The 23838-nt window shown below is 37.4% G+C and overlaps 2 protein-coding genes, 1 long non-coding RNA gene and 1 other non-coding gene across 9 annotated transcripts in view; 1 reads left to right on the top strand and 3 right to left on the bottom strand.

Moving 5' to 3' along the window:
• Window positions 1–22785, top strand: part of LOC5569500 (F-box/WD repeat-containing protein 5) — a 29022-nt gene extending 6237 nt beyond the window's left edge. Inside the window, exons 2-8 of one of the 4 annotated variants that reach the window (XM_021844788.1) lie at window positions 2054–2211; window positions 12330–12507; window positions 12568–12993; window positions 13055–13410; window positions 13465–13805; window positions 22241–22391; window positions 22452–22785. In XM_021844788.1, the coding sequence (XP_021700480.1) occupies window positions 2054–2211; window positions 12330–12507; window positions 12568–12993; window positions 13055–13410; window positions 13465–13805; window positions 22241–22391; window positions 22452–22550 (1709 nt within the window). In that variant the 3' untranslated portion in view covers window positions 22551–22785. Of the gene's footprint in view, window positions 1–2053; window positions 2212–12329; window positions 12508–12567; window positions 13003–13054; window positions 13806–22240; window positions 22392–22451 lie in introns of all 4 variants that reach the window. The other 3 variants (XM_021844785.1, XM_021844786.1, XM_021844784.1) reach the window with 3 other exon arrangements.
• On the bottom strand, window positions 15295–15366 carry Trnat-agu. The gene has a single exon. It is a non-coding gene; the product is annotated as a tRNA-Thr (tRNA).
• LOC110676530 lies at window positions 18198–20760 on the bottom strand. Its single transcript, XR_002500485.1, has 2 exons — window positions 20432–20760; window positions 18198–20369 (listed from the first exon to the last, which is right to left on the bottom strand). It is a non-coding gene; the product is annotated as an uncharacterized LOC110676530 (long non-coding RNA).
• Window positions 22786–22821: 36 nt separating the features above from the next.
• The window catches only part of LOC5569501 (solute carrier organic anion transporter family member 3A1), a 63324-nt gene continuing 62307 nt past the window's right edge, over window positions 22822–23838 (bottom strand). For all 3 annotated transcript variants that reach the window (XM_021844781.1, XM_001658533.2, XM_021844783.1), the window contains exon 9: window positions 22822–23199. In XM_021844781.1, coding sequence (XP_021700473.1) covers window positions 23066–23199 — 134 coding nt within the window. In that variant the 3' untranslated portion in view covers window positions 22822–23065. The remainder of the gene's footprint in view (window positions 23200–23838) is intronic.

Raw genomic sequence — 23838 nt, 5'->3', positions numbered from 1 at the left:
ACGGCCTGCAACAGTTGAGAAAGCGACTACTCATGTTGCTCGTTAGATTTTAATAAACAAAATCACTTTTAAGTTTTTACTGACTAGTTTGGTGTCGTTTGCTTGACTGAAGAAAAATTTTACAATTAAATCTTTTATAACCTAGTGGTAGTATATTTTTAGCTTTTTCGTGAGTATGTCCATGGTATGTACCTATCATGTTTTTGATGTTGTTGAAGTTACTCGCTTTCTCCCAAATATGATTAACAAAGTCTATTCTCTACCAAGGCGGGTCTATACCCAGGTGTAATCAGATTTTAACTTTGTGGAGAAAACCAGCGCCGAGAAAACCGACCTGCTTTACGTATACTAGATCACCTGGGTATAGACCCGCCTTGTTCTCTACGAGGTAAACTTTTTGCAGGTAAACTAGTCGTATACCTGTATAGAAAACTTTTTTTGTCTTCAATATTAGATTTCTTATAGGTTTCTTTTATCAAAAGGTTTTAACACTATTGAGAGAATTTTTCTTCAGTTACGTACAATAAAAAATATGACACTATCAAGACTTTAGATCACAACACTGGATCGCGTCTAACTTTCTAATAGATGCTATAATAGTTAGAGTAAAGTGGGGCAAAAGTTCGAGTGGGGCAAGAGTTTCTTTTTAAGATTTCTAGCTCAAATCAAATCAAAACTTAGAAATGTCATGGTGGTTCGAATGCTATTCAAGTAAGAGACTTTCACTCCAAATATCATAAAAATCGATTGAGATTTGGAAAAGTTATGGCAATTTATTGTTTTTCGACGTAAATATTGTAATACTCGGTCAAACTTTCGATGCATGGAACCAAATGAAGAGAAAATATTTTTCAATATTTTATGTAAGGGCGTTTCTAGGCCTATCATAAGGATGCTTTGACGTGTATTAGTTTTTCCATAAATAGTTGGAATCAATTTTTGGCCCATAGCGGGGCAAAAGTTCGAATCTGCGGGGCAAAAGTTCGACCCATGTATAAACCCACGGAAAATTTTTCAAATTTCCTGAAATCTACATATTATCTTCAAATTTAGCGAAATTTGCCTGATCGTGCGAAAAATGTCACAAAAATTTTACATTTTCACTGAGTTTTGCGAAAAACTGCTATTTTTTTGGGTGTATTACAATTAACCCTGTTTTGGGCATTTTTTGATGAAAATTTAGTGTGTATTTTTCGGCAAACATAAGTTTACGGCTGGTTTAAAGTATGCCTGGCATAAAAGAATTGATATTTTGTGTTTTAGCCAACGAACTTTTGACCCACACTAGATTCGAACTTTTGCCCCACCGGTGGGGCAAAAGTTCGTTAAAGACAATCAATTTTGAAACTGTTATAACTAAAAATGGATAAATATTTTGACACAAGTTTGTTCAGCAAAGTTATAGCCAATATGTCGAAGGTTCGCTGTATGGTATTTGTTTTGTTTCATCTGCTATTATTTTCCTGAAAATTTTGATTATACCACTAAGGTCGAACTTTTGCCCCACCTTACTCTATGAATAATTAAATAAAATATCATGAAAACAACTTGTTAACCTCATGTGGTACCCTTAACAAAAAATTCAGCAACAAACTGCGGTCCTAAAAAAAATTAACAATGAAAAAAAAATTTTTTTTCACTAAGTGTCAAATTTGTGAAATATTTAAAATGTCATAACTTTTTTGTTTTTTGTTGTCATAACTCATATCGAGTACGGGAGAGATGACTGTATAAACATTCAATACAAACATTACCTATAGTTTATGTATTATCATTTTCAATTAAATTGTAATAACAAATAACCAGTGAAAAAAGCTATAATCGATACGCCTAATAAATAACCTATAAACCTCTGGCGCATATACGTCTCGTTCACCAGCGATGATTGCATCTAGTCTAGCAAGCTTTCAACATTTCGAATGCATCGCTGCATGTATGAGTCAAACTATCATAAACATGCGTTGTGTAATAAATTATTGTTTATAAATGATTATGTTAAGTTTAGTTTTCTATGTCTTATGTTGCTTTACTATTGTACTGCTCTTCGTTTCAGGAGCGGAGTCTTGGCGGACGGAATTCAAACGACTGACCGATAATGTTCCGATGGTGATGACGGATGTGTTAACCAATCACTCGCATCAGGTGTTACACGTTAGCTTTTCCCATAATGGGAAAATGTTTGCTACCTGTTCCAAGGATGGATTTGTTATCGTGAGTACTTTTCTAGAAGATAGAGAGTGTTTTGCTTTGTTTGTTACGACATATTAGTATCAAGGTCTGTGCGACATGTGATTTACTAGTATTGACTGTCAGATCAATCAAAAGATAAATTAATTGATTATTGTTCTCTATAATGGATGTTCAACTCCAGTATCCTAGTAAAGGTTTAAAAATACCATGCCCACACAGTTACGGATCATTTTGGCGTTCAACATCGGATAACTTGCTCAAAACATAAATGTTGGCGTAAAACGCATTTATGCCAAGTCATACTATTTGTCTTCTACCATTTGTAATGTTAAGCACAACATTCAACCGCTAAATAACGATGTTTTTGACAAAAGTTTAGTTGGTACCACACAGCTATCATTATATGGTCGTTTTCTGTAAGAAGTGCCGTCAGCATTCATAAGCTCCCACGAGTGGTAAAATTCAAATGTTATAGTATAAAAAAATGCTCGATCGCTTATATTTAGTATGAATTCATCTTAGGAAAACATTTTTCTTTATAGTTGATTATGAATATTGAGTATTAGCAGTTCTAACTAGTGATCCATAATATGGGTCAGGAAATGATTGTTTACCACGGTTATGGATCACTACCAAATAATGTAGATTTCTGCCATTTATTTTTGGATTCGCCATTTTCATTCGAAAGCACTAAGGGCCGATTTCTTCCCTGGGCTTGGAATTATATTTTCCAGGGAGCGATGAATTTTGATGATTGATCGCTGTTGTTAGTAGTTTTGATTAGATGTTGGGTGAATTTCAAAGCAATGGCAACCTCTTTATTACAAAATTTAGATTTTATCTTCTGACCTAAAGATTCTGGTTAAACTACTGTACTATGCAGTTGGGCTGCACTACGCTATCACTCATCAAAATTACTTTCACTTCGGGAAAATATAATTTCAAACTGGCGAGAAGATTACAGACTGAGGGTGGGTTAGGAGCACAATCAGACCCTTGAATGTGCAATGTGGGGTAGTAATTGGGAATGCCATTGACGGTTTGTAATCTTCTACGAGGTTTTCGAAAACCAACAGGGCGCGTGCACCGGGTTGCGGATAGGAGCAAAGGGAGATCAATAGCATCTGCTTGAAATAATAGAGCAAAAAGCCGTTCCATGATTAGGTAATGTTTAGCGATCTTCTATGGTGTTCTAGTACTAAAAAATTCTTCACTCACTGGGAATTCTGGCCTTGATAATATCAATAGTGGTAAAAACATACAATAATACCTAATATTTAATAAGTACAATGTAGCTTTAATGTAGCAATAAATGAAATAAAATCAATTTTCTATACTTGTCAAGGTTTTGAAGACAATTAATGAGTGAAAGAACTACCTATTAGAAAAGCCACATCAGCTAAGGCTATACATATACAAATGTTGGTCATAGGGTCATGGCGAGCATTCGGTATGTATGTCTATGACTGATTCTTATCTAATAGGGGCACTAGAAGACCACGCGGACAATTTCGAAACAAATTATTTTCATACATCGGTCTTACGATCCGAAAGGCTCAGCTATGCTGCAAAGTTTTTGTAAGCTATTCATTACTACTGTTTAATTGTTTATAATTCTAACAAAACTACATAATTAACTCATTACTAATCACTGTTCCTATATTCTCTTTTTCTCTCCTTCTTATCTGTTGCATGACTATGAGCATCACTAATATAATGCATGAGCATGCACAATAAGAATAATTTCAGGATTGAAAGCAGTACATGGATACCTGGATAGAATAGCTTCGAAAAGGATGCTCAAAATAGAATATTTCTGGTCAGGGAAGTATCATCATCAAGGGTATGTAAAATTTTTCCATTATTAACTAATAGATCACACAAACAAATGAACTAATAATATCAAATATTTTTATATAAATCAGCATCGTCAATCAGTGCAAAAACAGATAAAGTTTGTAAAGTTATCACCATCGATTGATTTGCGCTCTTTATAGTAATGTTCAATCAGTATCAAAATATCCTAAAGCGTCGCATCGTGCCATCAGCAGCCCTTAGCATCACTCTCATATTGTTATTATTTTGTTGTTTATAAAATTTCTAGAAAGCGATCAGCATACTCTTTCTTACTTATACAATGGCCGATCTATCTGGAATTTTAATAAGTCAAATCAAACTTCAAAACTCAAATTTAATTGCTTTCAGCACATTTACATTTTGCAGCATTAATCGCATTACTGTGTCAAGTCTTCTCCAATTCCCTATACCCTACCCCAACCCTTCTTATCCCTTCCGATGGTGTTCAAGTGGTCCGCATAGACTATTACGGCCATTACCTATCCCTTCCCCCGGCTTTGGACTGACTTGCGCTCTCATTGCCCCACCAAATGCTGCAAAATGAAAATGAAATGAAAATGAAATGAAAATGAAAAACACTAAGGGCCGATTTCTTCATCTTCGCTTAAGCCGTAAACCACGTTTACCGATACGATTAAACCAGACCAGGTTTAAGGCCTAAGCGGTGGTGAAGAAACCGCTTATAAGGATAAAACTCATAAAACATCAAGGTTTGTAAATTTCATTTTTCAGCAGACAAAAACGGATGAAAAACTTGGTGAGGAGCGAAAACAGTTCATGTCTCAGTTACTACAATGTAGTATAACAAAAAAATCTCCAAAAACCATGAAACTTGAGCAGCAACTTATTTAGAGATGAAATATACTTCCAAAACAAGCACAATGATTATAGTTGAATGGTCACAGCAGGGTATCTGAAAAGAGTAAACTATCTGAAAACCCCCTTTAGGTTTTATTTATTGATCCATTCCTAATTCCTTTTCTACTGTCCATAAAAGGGCATTTTACCCTTGTTTCCAGTTCCAACACTTATGTTTTACAATAATATGTGACGCATTGTTAACTTTCGCCAAATCATGCAATACAAATGCATTGAGTTGAAAATCTCTTGATTTTGCGCACCCCGAAACAACCGTTGATGCTCCCTATTTTTCCACGTGTTAGAACGATGATTAGTCAGGTCGGCAGTGATGAGAACTTAGCGAGTTGGTTTTGCGTTGTCGTTTCGTTCTTATGTTTCCCGTAAATTGAAATCCCGTCCTTTTCCCTTTTAATTGTTTTTCCAAAGTTGGACGTCAGCCGACTCGTAAATATCTTCGATCGGGAGTTAATGAAAGTTAATGAGTGATAATCGGTGATATTAGTGATAGTGTTAAAAGCAAAAGTGACGACGGCAAAAGTGTGGTAATTATGTGACAGTGACTGATGAAATGAAATGGGGAATGAGGACCTTTCAATAAAACTATTTCGTTCTTCACTTCAACCACTTTAGTAGCATTTCAAGTTTTATCATAGTTTTATTGTAGTCTGGATACTAGACTGCAAAACTACGGCAAGGATTGATTGCTGCTAGGGTACACAGTGACCATTTGAGCAACATTGCTTAGGAACCTCTCTGTGATGAATGTAATAGAGGCTTATAAAACAAATGTTGGGCAGGAGCTTAGGGCAGATTAAAAGTCCCAGTACTACCCCTATCGCCACTGACAAAAAAAAAACTTTGCCGAAGATCTCAAATTTCTATCACTTATGGTTTGTGATTTATGATTTTTTTTAACAAATAAGTTAGGGTGAGATTAATGGCTTCATAACCATTTCCAAATACAAGAATCAATCATATTTCCGAACATTCTACCAGTGTGATCGAATGAGTTTTATACACACTTTAAATAAATCGCAGTTTCCTGTGAAATAAATCACCGAAATTGAACTGTAAACAGTAAAAATACAGATTTTCCTGTGAAATCTACTATTCTACCGACAAAATCCGTGAAATCAGCTATTTTACCGGAGAAAATCGGTGAAATCTACTATTTTACCGCAAAAATCCGCGAAACAAACCATTTTACTGTAACCCTGTGAAATACTAACGAACAGTTCGGTAAAAGCATTATTTTCACCGAACTTCTGTGAAATCGTGTGACAGCCGCTCTGGCAGGCATGAGCTTCCTTTTGTTTCAGTTTTTGCACACCACTTACAAGCAGTGTAAGCTGGCTTAGTGGTAGCAAGCCTTCCTGATCGGCAGGTCGGGAGTTCGATTCCCGGTTGAACCATTTTCTTGTTTTCCTTTATGATTTTGTGCAACGATTTTACAGATTGTTCGGTGATTTTTCACCGAACCTTCAGCTGTTGAGATTACGGTGAAATTTCACCGTAATCCGTAATTTTTTTTAAGTGTGTATATTACCGCTTAAATTGAATGAGTTTAGTAACTTGGAAAAAGAAGAAAAGATAAACCCTTCACACCCCACTTATTTTCAAAAAGAGACTTCTTCCATTAATAATTTCAGAAATCCAGATAAAATTTTCAAAAGCTTTTGTCTGTGTTATGATTTCAATTAAATAGCATTACCTTCAAAATTACTCCCGTATTTTTCCTAATATTGTTTCATAGTTTTGTAGTTAAATGTATTTAGCCTATAAAATTCGTACAAAACTGTTTTGAAATGTTTTCAATATCTGGACTCTACAATACTTTATTTTAATAGACATCCTCTTTCACATAATGCAGCTCACAATCCTCTGAACAGATCAAGCATTTCAGATGACTGATGTATCGAATTTCGGCGTTTTTGTGACTTGTGATACTTGATTGAGAAGTAGATGAAAAAACGAATGTAGTACTATACCATTTAATTCCACTAGAGTTTGTATCCTTTGACAGATACGCGTATTTCGACCTTAATTGTAAGGCCGTCTTACAAAATGTAGAGACGTCTACTGCTGTCTGAGTGTCAACTAATAATGATCGTTTTATTCTGCGCAGGTAGATACAATATAAATCAGAGATTGCTTAGATCCTACATTCCCTCCCTACGTTTAATAAAGTTTAAATCTAAAATAGTCAGCATCCGCCATGTTGGGATGGCTTCCTCGATACGTTTGTGCTTTTCAGCATATGCGATTCTTCTTTTCCGTTGAGTGATTGGGATTACCGAATGTGCGTTTTTTGACTTGTATCTTCAAGTTTAACAATGCTCAATATAATGGATTATCTGAAAAGAAACCTGAAACGAAACGTTATCCGTTTGATGTTCACGGTGTACTTTGTGTTATTCAGGCTATTGACATAGATGTAGACAACAATATGTTATGGATACAGATAGATTGGGTCCGAGGCATTCAATGTATTGTCAATCACTGCAGTTTATGTATATAAGTTTATATGTCAATAGTGTTCTATATATGATTCTTGATTGCGTTACTAAATACATATATTTTTTCTGATTTTTTTCACAATGAAGCTGATTTGTAGTACATTGTAGTACACACTCGATATTTTTCCCAACTCGATGGAATGCACGGTCCCTTCAATGTAGCATACTTCGATCCATGAAGTCGATACTTCTCTAACTCAATGTAATCTCTTTCAGTTTCCTATGCAAGTTTACCTCTCCAACTCGATATTTTCATAATTTATTTTTATTAATGGCTTCCAAATGTTGATCAAATTTCTGAATATGAATAGTATAATTATTATTATAGTAAAATGAAGGTTCACAGCTTATTTCAGGATGAAGAAATATTGAACATTTTCAGACTGTCAAATAGATAAATGTTTTGAAAATTTTACTATTTTGCACATTAATATTACTAATTGGAATGTATCTCGCCAAAATTTTAAAAATTTAAAAATATGTGTTCGGTATTTCGGTAACTCGATGGTCTCTTCAATAAGGAGTTAGAGAGAGTTGACTGTATATCATTGATTATATACATTGTTGATGTTTAGCTGTTTGTCGTACAAAATGTTAATCTTGTCTTTTTTTTTTCTCCGACTGCTAATAGTTTTCTGCCTGTTTGTTATTTAATGGTTCTGTATTTTGTTAAATTTTATTGAATATTTCAGTCGAACAGTCCCAGATGTAAGAAATGGTTTCGGAAATGGTGCTAGCGTACTATGAGTTACTGCTCGTGAAGAATGGAGTAAATGTTGAAAATCTTCTAATAGTATTATTGATTTTAAATCATTTCAATATTGTTATGTGATACCAATTATTGATCTGTTAAGCCAATCTTGAATATGCGCTCGTCCTCCCAGTTTCGCTAATTATAGTAATTATTGCTTCTATTTCTGTAGAGGTTTAAATTTTTACTTCAATATATCGAGCATAATAATTCATGAGATTTGCGATAAGTGCATAACACACGAATGTTTTGATTAAATTAACTTATCCAAACTCTTTTAGACTCCGCTGAAAAGGAAAACTCTGAAAATGTTCAGCAGGACAACACTAATCGTAAAATCTATGAGAATTCTCTCTGAAGAAGGTCCTGGGAAGAGTCTCGGATGTTATGACAAACCATATATTTTATTTGGTAGCCTAATTTTCCATAGAGGATAGGGGAGATGGGGTGTCGACTGCTTTTTCCTAACTGTTTTATGCTTTATAACCAAACAAGTTTCATGGTTTCAAATAAAATAGAAATAAAAAAATGTAATTCTCTGTTCTATAAATGTGAATACCTGTTCATATTTGAAAACATGTCGGGAAATCTTCCGGTCAAGTAATATTCTGAATTCTCATGCTAAGAACAATGTCTGGTCAAATTTTCAGCTCATTTGATAATGATTTCAGTATGCTTCAAGTTAAAAATGTGTTTTTAGGCTTATTTTAAGGTTTGAAAAATCATAACTCAAAACTCATAAATCAAACCACTTGCTTACCACCAATTGAAAGCTTATTCTATTCTATAAAAGTTTGTCGAACACCCCAATATGATTAAATGAAGTTTAAATATTGTTTGATCGAGATTTGTTCTCCACAGTACCCAGAAATCACGGTTTTCCAAATATGTATGGTGTATAAAACACACATTGACATTATTTTTTCAGGCCCTAGTCAACGGGCATCAAACAAAATAGATCTATGAAGTCATTAACCATTAACAGATTACATGTTGCTTTAGGCAATAAATGACGAAAAATGCCCAAAGATCGAACAACCCATCCCAACCTGATGATAGTTCTATCATGTATGACACATGTACCGACGAATGAATGAATTCAAGCATGATTTTTCAAATCGGCGTATCTAACACTCGGATGGTTTCGAGAAAAATGCGATGCAAAATATTGTAAAGCATTTTAAATCCTGTTTAAAATGTTTTGCATTTTTTCTATTGCGATGTCTACTATAAGTTGAAAAAAAGAACACTGTTTCTAACCACTATTAAACAAATCCGATTTGTTTTGAATTTAATTGAAAAACAGGTAAAATTAGAGAATAAACCCTTTTGCTTTGTGCTGCTCACATACACCATGGATGATTCGTCGATACCATACCTTGATTGATACATACACCTTGCTTGATGCGTCGGTTTGACAGTTCGTTTTGCACATCCGTCACGTCATATACACCAGTATTGTTTTGAAGTTGCACATACACCGGTTTGCAAATTCCCATAAAACTTATTAAACTTAGTCAATTCGTCAGTTTCAACTTTCAACGACAACGAATATTAGTTTCCGAATGTTTCCAATTTCAACTCGACTAAGAGGAGCACCGGACGGAGCCGTAAATAACAAAAGCAGGAGGAGAACAGTTCTTGTGCGAAATTTGGTGAGAAATATTGTCTTAAACCGAATACTGATGATGTTCCACATCAGTTTGCCGACCCGTCAGCTCGCTCAACTGTGGAAATCCAATTCTCTCGATTTCCAACATGTTTAGTGATTTGGAAACAGTATGACGTATCTGGTGTTCGAAATTTTATGTTTTGATTCTACATATAGGTCGCTTTACTATGAGCATATGTACGGTGTATGTGCTAGCATGAAAAATGTTGACAGTTGAGTCGCTTTGCAAACGAAGGGTGTATGTAGTCAAATTAAAAACACTGAGTAAAGTGCACATAGGGCATAATTTTAATTTATTTCTAAAAATCAAAAAATGGATGTAGGAATACTTTTATAGACACAATAGGTAGATTATGCGTTTGTCAAGCCCATGCAAAGCAAATCTCGATTTGTTTATTTTTGCAGATACGTCGGATTGAAAAGTTTGGCTTGAATTGTACAAGTTAGCAATTCAGTGATGGAAAGTGGCGAACGCTTCATCTGAACTGGAACAAAAACAAAACCAAACGCTTCCGAGCGTCAGCGCGCTGGCTTACTCGCATCTGTCGAGTCCCGAGTAACTGAAGCAAAAAGTGATTCGCGAACGTGTTCGGAGCTGCTCAGAGTCATATTGTGCTTTTGGGAAAAAAGCTGCTTACCCTCCGAGATTTATGGTTTTCAAGGGCTTTTGACTACAAACTAGTAGTTTACTATCGATATGATGTTTATACAATTAATTTGTCTGTCAAAACCATAATAAATCACACCTTGCTCGGTTACTCGCGAGTAAACGCTCGCGAGCTTGTTGCTACTTCTTTTGACATGTTCTCCCGAGCAGACGGGTGCGGGCTTACTCACACCTAGGCAGATCCCGAGTCTGTGATGTTTGTTATGCGTTGGTATACACTCGTGAGCTGCTTCGTGATGCGAACTTTTCCAGCACTGGTTAGCATTGCTTTTTCTTTCCGAGTGATGATTGTTATGATCGCATTTTACTGACTATTCAGAACGATTTGAAAACAATCATCATCATCGACTAGGAAAAAGCAGTGCTAACGTGTTCATTTTTTACATTCTTTGAAGCACATGGTGGTGTTCTTGGCTCACCCACAGCGAATTTACAAATGTGGTTCCTAATTACTTATTTTTTACAATTTATTTTCGTAAGATAAAAGGTAACTTTAATAGTGATTGGGTTTTTTATATGCATAGACATCATGTTCTAGACATTTGAAATCCAAAATTTTCATACAGGTATGTTTTTTAGGCAGAAAACTCCCCAAAAATAGTGATTTTCAAGAACCTTGAAGCACAAATCTCAACCAAACTATGTTAAAACTTTCTCCAATCATAAATTCGTGTTCGACAAAAGTTCGTACAATTGAATAAACTACTATGTAGAGGTATTTCCGACAATTTTTGGTGTTCCGTTCAGTAGTTATGAATTTTCAAAGCTTGAAAATAGCCCAAAAACACATAATTGACTTGAAGCACACCTAAATTATCTCCGAATTAACTGAAATTTTGACCAGAAGTTCATTTCAATATGAAAAATCCAAATATTGGTTGACTGACGAATTTACAGACAATTTTGAAAATATGAATAGGTCTAGTCTTCAGTTTCCTGTACTAGACTCGACTTCTAGACTTTTAGACGGCCTTACAGTTGAGGTCGAAATACGCGTATCTCTCAAAGGATATAAACTCTAGTGGAATTGTAAGGTATTGTACTATATTCGGTTTTTCATCTTGCCATATTGCCATTTTGCCATTTTCGCATTCGTATATCGTGTGGCAGGTACGATGATACACTATGCCCAGGGAAGTCAAGGAAATTTTCATTACGAAAAGATCCTGGACCGACCGGGACACCATCAGCATGGCTGTGCTTTGTAGCCGTGGACTCTAACCACTCGGCTAAGGAAGGCCTAGCGACAGCTGGAGATTGTAATTAGAAGTCGTCCATAAACAGCGTGGTCGTAATATTCAGACCTTCCCCCTTGTGGTTGTAGCATCCACCCTAGCTACACCACTGGCTGTCTGGTACAGCAGTGGCTATCGATTGAATAAAAGATTCAGTTTATCTACTGACTGCACACCCGAACTGACGCGCGTTTATAATCATTCCGTTTACCGTATCACAGTCTCGGTCATAACTGATTAATTACCGTTAAGAACCCAATCTCCCACGAGATATTACAGTGGTTTTTCGTCCACACAAAAAAGTTAGCCCTGTCTAGGCTAGTTCTCTGGGACAATATTTTGAGTCGGCTAGGGGAAGCAGATTTCCGCGGCTACTTCTCTCATATGGACTGGCTCCTCCCCGAAGTAATACCGCAAGGTAGTTCCGGAAAGAACGTGCTTACGGCCAAGGTTAATATCTTTGACTTCTGTGGGCCGCAGATGGTACGTCAATCCTACAATTTGTTTGATTGCAGATTTCCCCCTAAAAAAATGTTTCTAGCTTTCTATTAAACGATTAATAGTAACCTTTCCATTCCAGGTTTGGAACTCTGCGTATCCCTCAACGATTCGAGATTCATACGACATGCGGAAACTGAGCTGGAAATATACTCAGTTCTCCCAATTCAATCAAAGCGACACTCTACTTTTAGTATCTGGCGTGCATTTTGGTTCACCACATAGTACTTCCGGCGAAATTGCTGTTTTCACCGTGCAAAGTGAGATATTCCAAATACAGTTTAATTTTGTTGATTGCAAATATATTTCTCAATCCACAGATGGCTTCCGGTTGAGGTGTCGCGTAACGAATCGACCGTATGACATATTCGGAACGTGGTTCAGTGACCAGCACTTGCTTTCTGGTGATTTGCACTGGTTGGCCCACTTGGTTAGTTCGTCGATCTTATGGCTAAACAAGGCCAACCAGGAGGTTGACTCGGAACATACGCCGATTCGCAACCAGTTATACAAATTCTACAACAGAAATGCCAGTTCTATTCGGGCTATCATGGTGGCCAATTGTCCCTGGCTAGGCGATGAGAAGAAGGACGAAGAAGGTGCCGAAGGACCGAGTACATCCGATGCATCCGAACTGAAGACGAGCAACGAAGATGAAGAAGACGACCGAAGGATTGGTAACCCGCTATCGCATTACCAAATGAATCAAGATCAGGCTATGGATAATATGTACCGTGCTGGAAGGGGTTCGTATCGTACGGTTTGCTGGCATCAGTCCTTGTTGATAGAATTTGTCCTGTTATACAGTATTTATTCCAGATATTGACCTCGATTTTCCGTACGTTCCCTTGGAGAATCACGACTATGCCAGTCCCATACATTACTTGGACGAATATCGTCGAGAATATGAAGATAGCTACTACGAGTCGTCGGACGATTGCCTGGACGACGATGACGATCAGGAGGATGACGATATGTCGGAGGCGGATGATTTGGACAATCTGTGCCCGAAGTATCTCATTTTCTCAACAGGTTCAAAGACATACACGCCCCATCAAATAGGATTCAAGAGGATAAGCAGCGTCAATTTCCCACGGCGACTGGATCCTGGCCCATCGCTAAAGGAACGCATCGCCTTGCGCGATCGGCAACGGGAACTGGAGGTAATTATGCGTGAAATGTCCCAAGAAGAAATCCGCCTCCAATATATCTTACAGAACGAAACCCCACCGATGGAAGCGAACTGGGCGAACTACGAAGCGGTTGCCGACCGCTTCGACAAAGTTGACAAGCTAATCGACTTGCACGGGCATATAATCGGCATGGGTTTGAGTCCGGACCACCGCTATCTGTATGTGAACAGTCGGCCCTGGCCCAAGAATTACGTGATACGAAATCCACTGGAACCGCCTCCGATCGCACAGGAAATTGACATTCACGTGATCGATTTGATGACGTTGAAAAAAGTTGGCACTATGTTGAGAGCTCACAAAGCGTACACGCCGAACACCGAATGTTTCTTCATCTTTCTTGATGTCTGCGATAACTACGTGGCAAGGTAAGTGAATACCATATATCATCTTTTGTTCTAGTCATTTGAAAAGATGATCCAGTTTCACGCTTACTGCTCAATCTTTATCAATATTCTCACATTCGCACCAATCGCTAGGGCTACCGTACGCGCTTTATTTAATTCAAGATGATCGCGTGTTCGCAACGTTTCATGAAGAAGTTCATGAATATTTGGATCTCTACAAGAGTTGAGGGGCCCAGATAGCCGTAGTGGTAAACGCGCAGCTATTCAGCATCACCATGCTGAGGGTCGTGGGTACGAATCCCACTGGTCGAGGATCTTTTCGTAAAGGAAATTTTCTCGATTCCCAGGGCATAGAGAATCTTCGTACCTGCCACACGATATACACATGCAAAAATGGTCATACGGCTAATAACTGTGGAAGTGCTCATAAGAACACTAATCTGAGAAGCAGGCTTTGTCCCAGTTGGGACGTCACGCCAGAAAGAAGAAGACAAGAGTTCCAACATCTCTAGCGCTTCAGGAGGCCATTTGTTTCGAGTTGGTGTCTTCGGAGACTTGTCTTGGATTTATTTGTACTTTATTTTGATGATAAAAGTTAGTTGGTAATTTCGCCACAAAGTTGGCGTTGCGATGCAAGCTTTTTTATTTCGAATCCTAGAGCTTTACGATATTGAAGTAAATAGTACAAAAAACGTAAAATTTTAGTAATTTTTACATTTTTGACCATAACTTTGTTATTTGGAGCCTTGGAACATAGGGGCTGTCCATTAATTACGTAAGGGTTAATGGGGGGAGGGGGGGTCTGAGATTCCTTACGCGCCATACAATTTATTATTGATTTTCATACAAAAAATCTTACCATGGGGGGTCTTACGTAATTAATGGACCGCCCCATAGGTGTTTTTGACAACTTGTCATATTTTACACGTTATAAAATTTTGCCGAAGACGCGAAAGCTTTAAAACGCGAAATAAAAAAAAAGTTTGCAGCGCCGCAAACTGCAGCGAAAATGCCAACTAACTTTTATCATCAAAAGTCTACGAAGACACCAACCCAAAAAATGCACCCATAAAGCGCTAGAAGTTTTGTCTGGCTAAATTTCATTCCTGGCCCAGTGGTGCTTTGGCTGGAGTATACTGGGATGATGTGCTAGTATCCATCGTATTTATTAAGCACTGATCAGTGAGAACTGCAATTTTCTAGTATTGCAGTGTATGATGCTGAAACAAACCGATGCCGAACAATTAGTTCTTCTCCAAACGGCTTTAGCAATGTACAATAAGATTTTGATCTCTTTTTGGAAATAATGCAAAGAAAATGCATCTTGCCGTATTCTCAATCCGTCGTATCGTTTTCATTCCTGTCGTAATCAGTTTCCAGATTCGTCTCACAACTTACGGCTTGCTGTGGCATATTTAGTGGTCAAAACAACATATCAACTTAAATTAATTAACTCATTACGCGTGGTAAAGATGGACAAATTATGGGGGAAATTATGAAAAAAATTCACGTGCTCGACTGGGATTTGAACCCAGGACTCTTGTATACTAGACGAGCGCTTTACCAACTAAGCTACCGAGCCACTTGGTGACCCAATAACTGAGTTGGTTACAAGTTTAGAATTCAAATCCCTACAGACCACGCGGACCCCTTTCATAACCCATATCCATCCATCTCATGTTAAATACACACGCGAGAAGAGCGAGTGCGATTTATTTAGTGTTGAAACTGTTTGCCTATCGTACCTACATCGCTTCCACAACAACACTGTATTGTGGAAGAGTAAAGATGTGGGAAGGCTATCAACGTGTCGTTCTCACTCAAGTGACGACATGACTACTACAGAGAGGCAGTAACACTCTTATATCAAATCCCAGCCGAGCAGGTGGTTTTTTTTCATAATTTCACCCATAATTTGTCCATCTTTACCACGCGTAATGAGTTAATTAATTTAATAACCATGCGGATTGGATTACCGAACAGCTCAATATAAGCGTCAATTGACCATATCAACGCTATAATAAAATGTTTTACTAGAGGATGTAGATCTACGGGCATCTCCCTCCATTCCTTCAGCATGCTGGAATATACTAATTTCCTTTAAAATCCATCGTTCATCATCAAAATTCAGCCCAACCATATGGACACAATTCCTTTTGACCGTACAATTATGGCATTTCCTCACAGTGCAGCGAAAACAACACAATCAAAGGAACTGTATTTTTACATCGAGTATCGCGCACACATTGATGCGCACAAGCTTTTTTTCTCAGTACGACGGATTGAACTTTGTTTACATTCTCAATTTTACGCGATCGTTGAGGAAATTTCATAAAATTTCGTGAATTATAGAACTTTTACGGCGTGTGATTGGAATGAAATCCTTCAGTGAAGAAGTACGTAAGTTTTCCATAGTGAAAATAAGCGTCCTACAACACTTCCCCGAATACCATTACCCTGAAAACCATCTCCCCAAAAACCATTACCCCGAATGCAACGTTACCCCGAAAACCATTACCCCGAAAACAAGATCCCCGAATGCGATACTTCCCCGAAAATCAACTCTTCATGGACGCTAGCGAATTTAAGCCTAAAAATCCATCTTCCACGTACTGTGTACAAAAAGCGATGTTTTCCTGGTAGTGTTAAAATAGTTGCCGGCGTAATAACTACTAACATTCATATAAGTGATTTTTATTCTTTCAATCATCGGCTGTTCTTTTGAGTTTGTATAATGGAAGTGTAAAAATTGTAATCAATGATTTTTCCTTCTTTGAGCTACAGGCTGTTCTTTCGAGTTGTACTGTTTGAGTTAAACTTTGAGCGCAGGTTGTCAAAAAATCGACTGACACTATTGCCTTGAGCGAAATTCAAAGTTGACAGTGACTTCAGACGAGCAACCTTGAACATAGGCCCCTACATTACCTGTTTGTATTACATCTTGTCGAATAAGAACCTGTTTGTATTACATCTTGTTCCAATAAAAGATTTGTCCTTCTTTTAATTAAGGTACCGCGGGGCAAGTGGGTAAGTGGGGTAAGTGAAAATAATTGGTATATTTAACTGAATATGTGAATTAACGTTTTAAACTCATGCGTAAACCATTGAGGACATTGAGGACATTACGTTAGGCAAGGGATTTCCGAGATTTTTCAACCATTATTGCATTATAGAGCGAAAGATTGTTAACCTGTCAACTATCACTCCGTAACAAGTTGACGGCGTGCAATCTTAATTTAATATTTTTAGCGGAAAAAGTTGCGGAATATAATTTTCTGTACCACTTCTAAGTTGTCCCTTCTGACAGTTTTAAACTGCAATAAAAAAAGTTTTAGAATTAATTCGACATAGAACTAAAAATAACTAAATTGAAACACCGTCAATTTTCTACTCACGTGGGGCAAGTGAAATGTTTCTCATTGGAGATTGAATTTGTGTTTTCTCTTTAGGTAGCTATAAGTGTACAAGGTTCGTAATTATCATAGAACAACATAACAATTCAAGAAACACTATACTCAATGCGTTAAAAGCTATTATCATGGCCAAATCTTGGAACTTCTCTAAAAAAAGGGTTGCTAAATATTACGATATTAATATATTTACTTCGGACAGCCGATTAAAAGGAAGACGTTTATTGACAAGTTCCAATATAAGAGAACGCACGGAAATCTTGTGAAATGTCCATGTAAAGCTAGTTCAAAACATAAAAAATGGGGTATAGGTGTATCCACATAAAAAAAAGTTTTTAAATAGGATTGATTCGGATTGAAAGATTCTGTTTGATTTTTATCGAAAAGTTATTACTCGATTTTCTTAACAAATAACGAGCGGTGTTAATTCTACAGAGCAGAAATGCAATTGCTGTCCCATGATGTAAGAACTAAATTGGAAATGTTACAGTTATAATGTTGTCGAATCATTTCAACAAACATAACTGAACAGAAGAAAATTCAAGTAACAAGAATAATGTTTTCTTCGTTTACATGTTACTTATGTTATTGTTCATTGGAACGCCCTAAGAGATGTTAAAGGTAATGGAAATCGTGAATATAACTGTTGGTTTTTGAGTTTATTGTTCAAAACGATAAACTTTTCACTTACCCCACTTGTCGGGCAAGTGAAAAGTAAGGAGACGTTTTTCAAAAACTTTTTCTGTACTTGTTTCTTTAATTTTACATAAAAATAAATTTTTGCATACTGTTCATATTTGGTGGGAGTCAAGCCAAAAAATATACACGACCTCATTTGTTTTAATTTAAAGTCTCTAGGCTTTGAAGAATTCCAACTATGCGAAATCCATTACCCACTTGCCCCACGGTACCTTATCAGATATTCTTTTGTAAAATGCAAAGTGATTGTCGGAATCATAATTATTAACGTTTTCATCAGTGATTTTTCTCTTTTTAGCTGTTCATTAGCTATGTACTTTTTAAATAGTGTTAGTATACTATCAGTTAACATTTTCATCTAAGATTTTTCGAACCGTAGTCTAGTACCATTCGAAAAAATGTTGAACTCGCATTGCCATTTACAATATAAAAATAAAATTATGCATTACCATAAAAGAATACTACGTTTTTGAAGGAGGGCAGGAGAGGTCTCTAACATTAACATGTGAAAACGAAATCAATATCAACATTATCATCAATTCGAAAAATGATCTATTGCTGCGAAAACAAACATCCTTACAAAATCAAGTGCACGCCTGTAAGTGAGATTAAGTTTTGGTGCCAAGAAAATTCGGAGTTATGGTCCATTCGGGGAAATGGTATTCGGGGTAACGGGCTATTCGGGGTAATGGATTTCGGGGTACATGACCATTCGGGGTAATGACATTCGGGGTGATGGTTTTCGCGGTAATGGTATTCAGGGAAATGTTATAGGATCAAATGCCTGGCGAAGTAAGTCAAATACACTCAAAATAATCCAAACGTCATTGCTACGTGAAAAATCACGTAGATCATTCCAAATTCATTTTACCTCCACTTCACCTGACCAAGATAAAGATCACTAAGCTATTCCTAACCACCAATCAGTGACTCGATAATTGTTACTGAGGTTACCTATCGCACTTACGTGAAATTCACGTAGGTGTCTAAGTTCATTTTGACATCTGCATATTGTACACTCAAAATAATCCAAACGTCAAGGCTACGTGAAAACACGTAGTTTTTTTTTCCATCGCACTTTCCACGTAGCACTTACGTGAATCATAGGTAGCACAGAATGAACACTCGAGCTGATGAACTTTTCTCGATTCACGGGAATTCCACGTAGCAGCTAAGTGTTTTGTGAGTACCTTTTACGGAGCGTTTTATTGGATTCTAAGCAATTATACTATCAATTTTACGGAATCTATGAATAAAAGAAATGTTTTAATTAGGTTCCTTTCATTGTACCAAAATGTTTTATTATTATTATTTCGAAATATATCTGAATGGAAGATGTGTGTGTGTGTGTGTGTGTGTGTGTGTGTGTGTGTGTGTGTGTGTGTGATCCATCTAACCCCCACTGTCCGGCAGTGGTATTATGGAAAAAAGTTTTCTGCAAAACTGCTTTGATACTACATTTTTGCAAAAAGCTTCAGTCCGGGAGTTAGAAGGTGATAGCTCTATTGCAGATCCAATGACCCATTTCAGAATGGCTGGAGAGACACGTCCATTCAGAAGTCACTTTCACTAACAACAAGCCCCGCATGTATGCATAACCGTTATCAAATGGATAATGATAATACATACACACTTCCTGTTTCAAAGATGTTTTCTTTGAAACTGGCGCGTATTTAATATTTAGTTATCGATACATATGTGATCAGAACAATCTCACCAAAATCCATTCGATTCGACGTTGTCATCAAATCCCATCAGCAATCGATTAAGTATTTCCTTCTCCGCGTGAAGCATATATTATTATTTGTCATTGTTAGACCACATTCCGTACATGTTTTAACACCACCATATCTAATTCTTACTTTCACACATTTAATATAACGTTATCACATAACACAATCACAAAAACATAATTTTATTTCTATTCATCAGAACCATCCGTCCGGGTGGCGTAGTACTGTCGTCCGAAACACAAGCACTGTCGCGAAAAATGATCACGCAGATGCATAAATATTAACAAAGTTAATTAGAACCAAACAAAAACCATCGCACTAAACGCGTCCGAAAGGGTTATTCATTATTCAAAATCGAAGTTTTTTCCACTATTCACGTATGAATTGAAATCCTAGCACTAGTTAAATCATCAGCAAAATCGCGAAAACCGAAAGCACCAAATATATCTGAATGGAAGATTACATTAAATACAGGGGAAATTATTAACGTAGGCAAAATTCAAATGCTTATAACACAGTGTTTGTGCTTATAACTTAATGAAAAATAGATGAAATTGGATGCGACCAGAAGTAATCGACGGCAAATTTGGTCTAGTTTCAAGAACTTGCTTAGTCATGCGTATTGGTCACCGGACACCGGCAATATTTCTGCAATCAGATGCGCATTACCGGAGTCAGTTCGAGTTCGCTGATAAATGGAGATAAGCCAGTTGCGATTGGCGGTGAAAGTACGTTGCTCAGCCCTATTCGAAAGAAAACACAAATCAAAAAAGGTAAAACTTTATCTTAAACAATATTTACTCACCAAAATCTTGTGAACATTTTTTGTAATGTCGAGACTTGGCGTTTGCTTCCAACGATGTTACTCGTTTTGCACTGGTGACAGTTCAAAACAGAAACTGAACTGTCAACATTTGAGTTCATTTACGCCTACGTGTTTTTTCACGTAAGAGTGATGGACACCAACAGTAAAAATTATTGAAAGAACATTCAATGTATATCTACGTCTGGGTGATTGTTACCGTTGTCCGGTAAATTAGAGAAAAGTTTATTTTCAAACGATCTACGTGATTTTTCACGTAGCCTTGACGTGTGGATTTTTTTGAGTGTACGTACATTCGGTGTTGAGCTCAAATCCTAAGATGGCGTCTGCTTGATTTTTGAAGAACTTCAGAAGCTGCTGCTGCTTTAAACCCTGTGTAAGATTGATTTCAAGGTAAATATGCTTTAAATACCGAAGAATCCCTGCATTACTTCATTTATACCTGATTTATAACCTCTATCAATTATAGCACGCGAAGGCTACAACAAGACAGACCAAACTCACAAAAATTGGGAAACAGGATTCAAAATGCTCAGATTGAATATAATAATATCACAATCTTTTAAGTTTGTTTATATTTTCCAATTGGGAATTAGTTTTCTTCCAAATCCTATTAGAAATAAGGTTGGTCTTTATTACTGTTAAATTTAATGCAAAACCATCTAGATCCTATTGAAACACTTCGTAAAGGCTACCGGAAAATCCACGTAGCTCTTACGTGTAGCGCCGGTGGAATGGACGAAGTTCAAAAGTTCATGCGTTCATTCTGGGCTACCTATGATTCACGTAAGAGCTACGTTGAAAGTGCGATGGAAAAAACCACGTATGTTTTTACGTAACAGTCATTGTTACGGCCAGGACGTCTTTCCTACGTTGTGTATTTATGGTATGGAGACGGACGACGAACCAAACAACCGACTTTTCACTTTACTTTACTTTACTGATTTATTGCCACCGAGAGGCAGCGTGCCTACTCGGTGGGGAAACGATACAGACTACAATCTTACAGGCTAAATTGGTGCGCTTTGTATAGGCACACAGTACGGATACACAATATACAATTCATTTCCCGCTCATGCTTCCCTTCGCAGTTTGGCGCGATGTTGGATTGGCGCCAACTGAAGAAGCTGCACGCTGACTGGCAGTGGAATATTCCACTGCGTCGATGAATGGCACGCTAAACTTCATCCGCTCAAAAATGAGTGCCGAGTACACAAAATTGGCCTCTCTTCATGCAGCACAGATTCTGTGCAAAGGGGGCTGTACACAGTTTTGTGCAAACGGTGGTAAACAAACCGAATGAGTGAAATGCGCACAGAGGAGGAACGCTTGGAATGCGGAATACGCTTCCATTTTTGTTTTTGCTTCTGAAAACGTTGAAAATACATTCAAATTTTAAAGTTTTCAGAGATTTTTTCATTCGAATAGCCGAAGCGGAAGCAAATGGGGAAAAAACTTCCGCATTTGCGACCATCTTCAGCCTTTTCGCTGGAAAAAAATCCCAGAAAACTCCCCATCTTATCAACGACCAACTGTTTGCTGCCGTGCGGGAGATGATTGACAGTTCTATTTCCATGGATCCGCGCACAGCCAATGGCCAACACAACGGTTACACATAGCATGAGTGCGACTTACACAGAATTTTCTCTCAGCCAGCCAGTCCTGCATTGGTTGCCTCATGCTGTGTAGTTTTAACACATGCGCTGCGTTGAGCAGGCTTAGCGTGACGATCAAATTCTACACTTTTGTCGTTAAAACACTAATAACACAGGTAACCATATTTATTTACAGTGGTGCCGAAGATATGCACGCATATCTATGGGATCGTTACTACGGGGTTTGCTTGGCCAAGTACCAGCACGAGGATGTGGTCAACAGTGTGGCCTTCAACCCACGGGACAACGAAATGCTGGTGACCACCAGCGATGACTACGAAATCAAGGTATGTTGCAAGCTTATCTAATCCATAGTTTTATTTCTGTAATCTGCCGATTTATTCCAGATTTGGAGATCGCTATCCCAGGCCAAGAAGCTTGGCATCCAACCAGTGGGTAAAGCTGTTGAGTTCAGAAAGCTCAAACCCAAAGCAACATGCCATTGAACGTTAGAGTTTCCTCCCGATCATTTCGCGTTTCCCTCCCCGGTCTTTGTTGGTTCATGTTATTCGAAATGTTTAATCTAGTCGCAGGCGAAATCATTACGACAAAGTGAATTCAATTTCTGTATTTTTAGTGATGAGAGTAATGAAAATATACTATAAGTATACTTAACTGTTATCGAATATCATATGTAAATCACGTAGAGGTATTATTGAATAAATTTAGATAAGGAGTATCTTCATTGCGAGTATGTACAGCAAAAATCGATTGAACTTGTTTATAAAATTTATTCACAATCGTGCAATGAAATCGTAACATAATTACTGCTTTAACAAATCACAGATTAAGAATGTATATTTGCGGATTTTAGAATTTTTATTCTATTTTACTGTTTTAAATAAAAAATCACATGGAACCCCCTCGTGTTAGTTGGGATGGATTTCTTTCGAAATATCCAATGCAGTGACAACAGTTCACACAGCGCTTGTCAGTCTGTGCTTGCATAGATGACCTTCCATCACTTGAATGCGCTTTTGGATTGTGGTGCTGTGGTTGTCTTTTTCTGCTCAGCTTCCCGCTCGCCGTACAGATCAAGTGTTCGGCCGTACCACCATACTAACACGTCGAAAAATACTCCGATTGCGGTTAAACCTGAAATGAAGAAATACGTGTTAGACATCAACGAATCGTAATCAACACATTGTAATTCTAGACGTGCATGTAAAGGTCTACGAAATGATTAACGACAATAAATGAATAAATAAATAGATACTTCTTAGATTGAACATTTTTAAAACATCATTAAATACAAGTGCAAAAATATAGACCCGGATGCACAGAACCGGTCCGATTCTATCAAATCAGGAAATAACAAACATAGGTATGAATTATGGGTCAAAATATTATTCTTATTTTTATCCAAAAGTAAAATTACAGAAAATCATCGACCACTGTCGGATTTTTGGAGCCAATTTCGGAACACCCCAATGGAGACTATGAGGATGCAGAACTTCGACGAGGAAATATGGCCTGGAGGTGGTTGGGTATTGTCTAGATGATGAGGAATCAAAAGCTGTTGGCTATGAGTCCGGAGAGGCTGGTAATTTGTCTGCACCGCTTGATAGGTACGATCTGAGAAACAGAACAACTTCCGGAGAAGTGGTAGGAAGGGGTAATATGCCCCATCTACAGTTAGGTTGTGAAAACTTTCGAGCGATCACCATTCTAAATGCGGCGGTAGTAAACGAGTTCGTGTGAAGTTATCAAGCCGGCTTCGTCGACGTAAAAGTA

This window comes from Aedes aegypti, chromosome 2, assembly GCF_002204515.2.
Source record: "Aedes aegypti strain LVP_AGWG chromosome 2, AaegL5.0 Primary Assembly, whole genome shotgun sequence".
In the NCBI taxonomy this organism is placed as follows: Eukaryota; Metazoa; Arthropoda; class Insecta; order Diptera; family Culicidae; genus Aedes; species Aedes aegypti.
Note: the sequence above shows the minus strand (reverse complement) of the source record. Positions and strands in the feature narration are given on the sequence as shown.